This window comes from Oncorhynchus mykiss, chromosome 4 (genome assembly GCF_057628025.1).
Source record: "Oncorhynchus mykiss isolate SJ-2025 chromosome 4, ASM5762802v1, whole genome shotgun sequence".
Lineage (NCBI taxonomy): Eukaryota > Metazoa > Chordata > Actinopteri > Salmoniformes > Salmonidae > Oncorhynchus > Oncorhynchus mykiss.
Window position 1 is genome coordinate 93,677,479 of NC_143025.1, and position 7,522 is coordinate 93,685,000.

Consider the following 7,522-nt stretch of genomic DNA (forward strand, 5'->3'; position numbering starts at 1 on the left):
GACTGGGGACTCCCCCTGCCTGGTCTGGTCTGTGTGAAATACTGACAGTATACTAGACTGGGGGCTCCCCCTGCCTGGTCTGGTCTGTGTGAAATACTGACAGTATACTAGACTGGGGGCTCCCCCTGCCTGGTCTGGTCTGTGTGAAATACTGACAGTATAATGGACTGGGGGCTCCCCCTGCCTGGTCTGGTCTGTGTGTAATACTGACAGTATACTAGACTGGGGACTCCCCCTGCCTGGTCTGGTCTGTGTGAAATACTGACAGTATAATAGACTGGGGACTCCCCCTGCCTGGTCTGGTCTGTGTGAAATACTGACAGTATACTAGACTGGGGACTCCCCCTGCCTGGTCTGGTCTGTGTGAAATACTGACAGTATACTAGACTGGGGACTCCCCCTGCCTGTTCTGGTCTGTGTGAAATACTGACAGTATACTAGACTGGGGACTTCCCCTGCCTGGTCTGGTCTGTGTGAAATACTGACAGTATACTAGACTGGGGACTCCCCCTGCCTGGTCTGTGTGAAATACTGACAGTATACTAGACTGGGGACTCCCCCTGCCTGGTCTGTGTGAAATACTGACAGTATACTAGACTGGGGGCTCCCCCTGCCTGGTCTGGTCTGTGTGAAATACTGACAGTATACTAGACTGGGGACTCCCCCTGCCTGGTCTGTGTGAAATACTGACAGTATACTAGACTGGGGACTCCCCCTGCCTGGTCTGTGAAATACTGACAGTATACTAGACTGGGGGCTCCCCCTGCCTGGTCTGGTCTGTGCGAAATACTGACAGTATACTAGACTGGGGGCTCCCCCTGCCTGGTCTGTGTGAAATACTGACAGTATACTAGACTGGGGGCTCCCCCTGTCTGGTCTGTGTGAAATACTGACAGTATACTAGACTGGGGACTCCCCCTGCCTGGTCTGTGTGAAATACTGACAGTATACTAGACTGGGGACTCCCCCTGCCTGGTCTGTGTGAAATACTGACAGTATACTAGACTGGGGACTCCCCCTGCCTGGTCTGGTCTGTGTGAAATACTGACAGTATACTAGACTGGGGACTCCCCCTGTCTGGTCTGGTCTGTGTGAAATACTGACAGTATACTAGACTGGGGACTCCCCCTGCCTGGTCTGGTCTGTGCTGAGTGCTACTCCACTGCTTTTTAACTGTAAGAAGTCTAAGACGTGTCAAATGATCTCCAGCTCAGGGCTCCAACTGTGCGTTTGGTTTGCTAACTTGCTAGCTAAGTGGCTAGTTGTCAAGATCCACCTTCTTCGTTCCATCAGAGATATTCAACTCCCTCCTGGATCAAGATCCCTGTTGTATAAATCGTTCTTGCAAATCAATTTATATTTTGTTTTTGTAAACTTAACATACTTATTAAAGTTTTGAATTGTGTGTTTGTCCCTGCCCCTCTCAGTGTCGGGACCAATCAGAGCTTCCAAGAGAACCACAGCTTCAGTTTCTCTACCCACTACTCTCACGGCATCACCACGGCCATATACCACCCTGGGCACCGGTAAGGCGCACAGCTTCAGGGTGTCTCTCATTTCTCTCTCCTCGCCTCCTCCTCTTCATCTGTATAAGCAGATTCCACCATGTTACATTTATTTTCCTCATTTAGCAGACAGTCTTATCCAGAGCGACACAGTTAGTGCTTTCATCTTCAGAAAGATAGGTGAGACAACTATGTTGTACAAGTCCATTTAGTCTCAAAGCAGCGGTCAGATCCAGTTAGAAAAGACAAGTCCTTGTTTTAGTAGAATATGGTAATCAGTGCAGGAGAATGAGAATTCAGGAAATCTTTACGTCTATGCAAGTGCACAGACAGACAGCCTACCTCATTGTCGTGTCAGTGTTTTAAGATAGAACTGGTATAAACAACAGAGGTAAAAGTGTGTGTGTGTGTGTGTGTGTTTCAGGTTGCTGCTGGTGGGGGGTTGTGAGTCGGGTGTTGACGATGCGTCCAGGGCAACCCGGTGTGGCCTCACGGCCTGGAGAGCTTTGTCTGGGTCGCCCCATTACAAACAGGTCACCAGCTACGAGGACGACACCAGCACTGTGAGTACCTTAGAATTAGTAAATATATTGTAGGGCTTTTTAAAAAATATTGCAGGGCTCTTTAAAATATATTGTAGGGCTCTATAAAATATATTGTAGGGCTCTATAAAATATATTGTAGGGCTCTATAAAATATATTGTAGGGCTCTATAAAATATATTGTAGGGTTCTATAAAATATATTGTAGGGCTCTATAAAATATATTGTAGGGCTCTATAAAATATATTGTAGGGTTCTATAAAATATATTGTAGGGCTCTTTAAAAGATATTGTAGGGTTCTATAAAATATATTGTAGGGCTCTATAAAATATATTGTAGGGTTCTATAAAATATATTGTAGGCCTCTTTAAAAGATATTGTAGGGTTCTATAAAATATATTGTAGGGCTCTATAAAATATATTGTAGGGTTCTATAAAATATATTGTAGGGCTCTATAAAATATATTGTAGGGTTCTATAAAATATATTGTAGGGTTCTTTAAAATATATTGAAGGGCTCTATAAAATATATTGTAGGGCTCTATAAAATATATTCTAGGGTTCTATAAAATATATTGTAGGGTTCTTTAAAATATATTGAAGGGCTCTATAAAATATATTGTAGGGTTCTATAAAATATATTGTAGGGTTCTATAAAATATATTGTTGGGTTCTATAAAATATATTGTAGGGTTCTTTAAAATATATTGAAGGGCTCTATAAAATATATTGTAGGGCTCTATAAAATATATTGTAGGATTCTATAAAATATATTCTAGGGTTCTATAAAATATATTGTAGGGTTCTTTAAAATATATTGAAGGGCTCTATAAAATATATTGTAGGGCTCTATAAAATATATTGTAGGGTTCTTTAAAATATATTGTAGGGTTCTATAAAATATATTGTAGGGCTCTATAAAATATATTGTAGGGCTCTATAAAATATATTGTAGGGCTCTATAAAATATATTGTAGGGCTCTATAAAATATATTGTAGGGTTCTATAAAATATATTGTAGGGTTCTATAAAATATATTGTAGGGCTCTATAAAATATATTGTAGGGCTCTAAAATATATTGTAGGGCTCTTTAAAATATATTGTAGGGTTCTATAAAATATATTGTAGGGTTCTATAAAATATATTGTAGGGTTCTATAAAATATATTGTAGGGTTCTATAAAATATATTGTAGGGTTCTATAAAATATATTGTAGGGTTCTATAAAATATATTGTAGGGCTCTTTAAAATATATTGTAGGGCTCTTTAAAATATATTGTAGGGTTCTATAAAATATATTGTAGGGTTCTATAAAATATATTGTAGGGCTCTAAAATATATTGTAGGGTTCTATAAAATATATTGTAGGGCTCTATAAAATATATTGTAGGGCTCTATAAAATATATTGTAGGGCTCTATAAAATATATTGTAGGGCTCTATAAAATATATTGTAGGGCTCTATAAAATATATTGTAGGGCTCTATAAAATATATTGTAGGGCTCTATAAAATATATTGTAGGGCTCTATAAAATATATTGTAGGGTTCTATAAAATATATTGTAGGGCTCTATAAAATATATTGTAGGGCTCTATAAAATATATTGTAGGGCTCTATAAAATATATTGTAGGGCTCTATAAAATATATTGTAGGGTTCTATAAAATATATTGTAGGGCTCTATAAAATATATTGTAGGGCTCTATAAAATATATTGTAGGGCTCTATAAAATATTATATAAAATATATTCTCTGTCTTCCTTTCTGAATCCTAGGCTACCATCTCTGTTGTCTTCCTTTCTGAATCCTAGGCTACCATCTCTGTTGTCTTCCTTTCTGAATCCTAGGCTACCATCTCTGTTGTCTTCCTTTCTGAATCCTAGGCTACCATCTCTGTTGTCTTCCTTTCTGAATCCTAGGCTACCATCTCTGTTGTCTTCCTTTCTGAATCCTAGGCTACCATCTCTGTTGTCCTGCCGTTAATGTAAACTAACTATCCATTTAAAACATTTCATTTTAATCTGTTGTCTTTGTTGTTATTGAGCAAAATAGTTAAATTTGATCATTTCTGACACTCGTTGTATTGTAACCTGGTCTCTCTCTGTTATTTAGACACCCATTGTATTGTAACCTGGTCTCTCTCTGTCATTTAGACACCCATTGTATTGTAACCTGGTCTCTCTCTGTCATTTAGACACCCATTGTATTGTAACCTGGTCTCTCTCTGTCATTTAGACACCCATTGTATTGTAACCTGGTCTCTCTGTCATTTAGACACCCATTGTATTGTAACCTGGTCTCTCTGTCATTTAGACACCCATTGTATTGTAACCTGGTCTCTCTCTGTCATTTAGAACACCCATTGTATTGTAACCTGGTCTCTCTGTCATTTAGACACCCATTGTATTGTAACCTGGTCTCTCTGTCATTTAGACACCCATTGTATTGTAACCTGGTCTCTCTCTGTCATTTAGAACACCCATTGTATTGTAACCTGGTCTCTCTCTGTCATTTAGACACCCATTGTATTGTAACCTGGTCTCTCTCTGTCATTTAGACACCCATTGTATTGTAACCTGGTCTCTCTGTCATTTAGACACCCATTGTATTGTAACCTGGTCTCTCTCTGTCATTTAGAACCAGAAGAAAGGGTTCTTCACTGTCCCCAGCTTCAGACTCTTCTCGAGACACAACAATGAACAGGTGCCTCTCTCGTCCCTCATTCCCTCTCCCTCCTGGCTTATCTAACTCTCTCACTCTCACTCTCTCTCTCCTCGCTCTCTCTAACTCTGTGTTTGTGTAACTCGGTGTGCAGGACGGTGTGTTTCGTTTGAGTCTGTCTCCTGACGGGACGCTCCTGGCCGTCATCCATTTCTCTGGACGTCTGTCTGTATGGGACCTCCCCTCTCTCAGACAGACAGTCTCCTGGGATCAACAACTACAGGTAATTGTGTGTGTGTGTGTGTGTGTGAGTTGGGTTGAGAGAGAGGCTAGGAGAGGGTCTGTCTGCTACTGTGTTGAGAGAGAGGCTAGGAGAGAGTATGTCTGCTACTGGGTTGAGAGAGAGGCTAGGAGAGGGTATGTCTGCTACTGGGTTGGGAGAGAGGCTAGGAGAGGGTATGTCTGCTACTGGGTTGAGAGAGAGGCTAGGAGAGGGTATGTCTGCTACTGGGTTGGGAGAGAGGCTAGGAGAGGGTCTGTCTGCTACTGTGTTGAGAGAGAGTCTGTCTGCTACTGGGTTGAGAGAGAGGCTAGGAGAGGGTATGTCTGCTACTGGGTTGGGAGAGAGGCTAGGAGAGAGTCTGTCTGCTACTGTGTTGAGAGAGAGTCTGTCTGCTACTGGGTTGAGAGAGAGGCTAGGAGAGGGTATGTCTGCTACTGTGTTGAGAGAGAGTCTGTCTGCTACTGGGTTGAGAGAGAGGCTAGGAGAGGGTATGTCTGCTACTGGGTTGGGAGAGAGGCTAGGAGAGGGTATGTCTGCTACTGGGTTGAGAGAGAGGCTAGGAGAGGGTATGTCTGCTACTGGGTTGGGAGAGAGGCTAGGAGAGGGTCTGTCTGCTACTGTGTTGAGAGAGAGTCTGTCTGCTACTGGGTTGAGAGAGAGGCTAGGAGAGGGTATGTCTGCTACTGGGTTGGGAGAGAGGCTAGGAGAGGGTATGTCTGCTACTGGGTTGAGAGAGAGGCTAGGAGAGGGTATGTCTGCTACTGGGTTGAGAGAGAGTCTGTCTGCTACTGGGTTGAGAGAGAGTCTGTCTGCTGCTAGACTACTGTACAATGTGAAACACCAAATAATGCAGGCAGAGCAGAATTAAGACGTTAAATTCTACAACCACCTAAAAGGAAGTGATTCCCAAACTTTCCATAACAAAGCCATCACCTACAGAGAGATGAACCTGGAGAAGAGTCCCCTAAGCAAGCTGGTCCTGGGACTCTGTTCACAAAGAGACCCCCCCCCCCAGGATAGCAACACAATTAGACCCAACCAAATCATGAGAAAACAAAAAGATAATTACTTGACACATTGGAAAGAATTAACAAATAAACAGAGCAAACTAGAATGCTATTTGGCCCTAAACAGAGAGTACACAGCGGCAGAATACCTGACCACTGTGACTGACCCTAAACAGAGAGGACACAGTAGCAGAATACCTGACCACTGTGACTGACCCTAAACAGAGAGTACACAGTGGCAGAATACCTGACCACTGTGACTGACCCTAAACAGAGAGTACACAGTGGCAGAATACCTGACCACTGTGACTGACCCTAAACAGAGAGGACACAGTGACTGACCCTAAACAGAGAGTACACAGCGGCAGAATACCTGACCACTGTGACTGACCCTAAACAGAGAGGACACAGTGACTGACCCTAAACTGAGAGGACACAGTGACTGACCCTAAACAGAGAGGACACAGTGACTGACCCTAAACAGAGAGGACACAGTGACTGACCCTAAACAGAGAGTACACAGCAGCAGAATACCTGACCACTGTGACTGACCCTAAACAGAGAGGACACAGTGACTGACCCTAAACTGAGAGGACACAGTGACTGACCCTAAACAGAGAGGACACAGTGACTGACCCTAAACAGAGAGGACACAGTGACTGACCCTAAACAGAGAGTACACAGCAACAGAATACCTGAACACTGTGACTGACCCTAAACAGAGAGGACACAGTGACTGACCCTAAACAGAGAGGACACTGTGACTGACCCTAAACAGAGAGGACACAGCAGCAGAATACCTGACCACTGTGACTGACCCTAAACAGAGAGGATACAGTGACTGACCCTAAACAGAGAGGACACAGTGGCAGAATACCTGACCACTGTGACTGACCCTAAACAGAGAGGACACAGTGACTGACCCTAAACTGAGAGGACACAGTGACTGACCCTAAACAGAGAGTACACAGCAGCAGAATACCTGACCACTGTGACTGACCCTAAACAGAGAGGACACAGTGACTGACCCTAAACTGAGAGGACACAGTGACTGACCCTAAACAGAGAGGACACAGTGACTGACCCTAAACAGAGAGGACACAGTGACTGACCCTAAACAGAGAATACACAGTGGCAGAATACCTGACCACTGTGACTGACCCTAAACAGAGAGGACACAGTGGCAGAATACCTGACCACTGTGACTGACCCTAAACAGAGAGTACACAGCGGCAGAATACCTGACCACTGTGACTGACCCTACACAGAGAGTACACAGTGGCAGAATACCTGACCACTGTGACTGACCCTAAACAGAGAGGACACAGTGACTGACCCTAAACAGAGAGTACACAGTGACTGACCCTAAACAGAGAGTACACAGCAGCAGAATACCTGACCACTGTGACTGACCCTAAACAGAGAGGACACAGTGACTGACCCTAAACAGAGTACACAGTGACTGACCCTAAACAGAGAGGACACAGTGACAGAATACCGGACCACTGTGACTGACCCTAAA

General features: G+C 43.2%; 1 protein-coding gene across 1 annotated transcript in view; it reads left to right on the plus strand.

Moving 5' to 3' along the window:
- Nucleotides 1–7,522, plus strand: part of nbas (NBAS subunit of NRZ tethering complex) — a 296,853-nt gene that overhangs the window by 29,505 nt on the left and 259,826 nt on the right. The window contains 4 exon segments of the mRNA XM_090233327.1: nt 1,428–1,526; nt 1,930–2,068; nt 4,687–4,752; nt 4,865–4,993. Of these exon segments, the coding sequence (XP_090089453.1) occupies nt 1,428–1,526; nt 1,930–2,068; nt 4,687–4,752; nt 4,865–4,993 (433 nt within the window).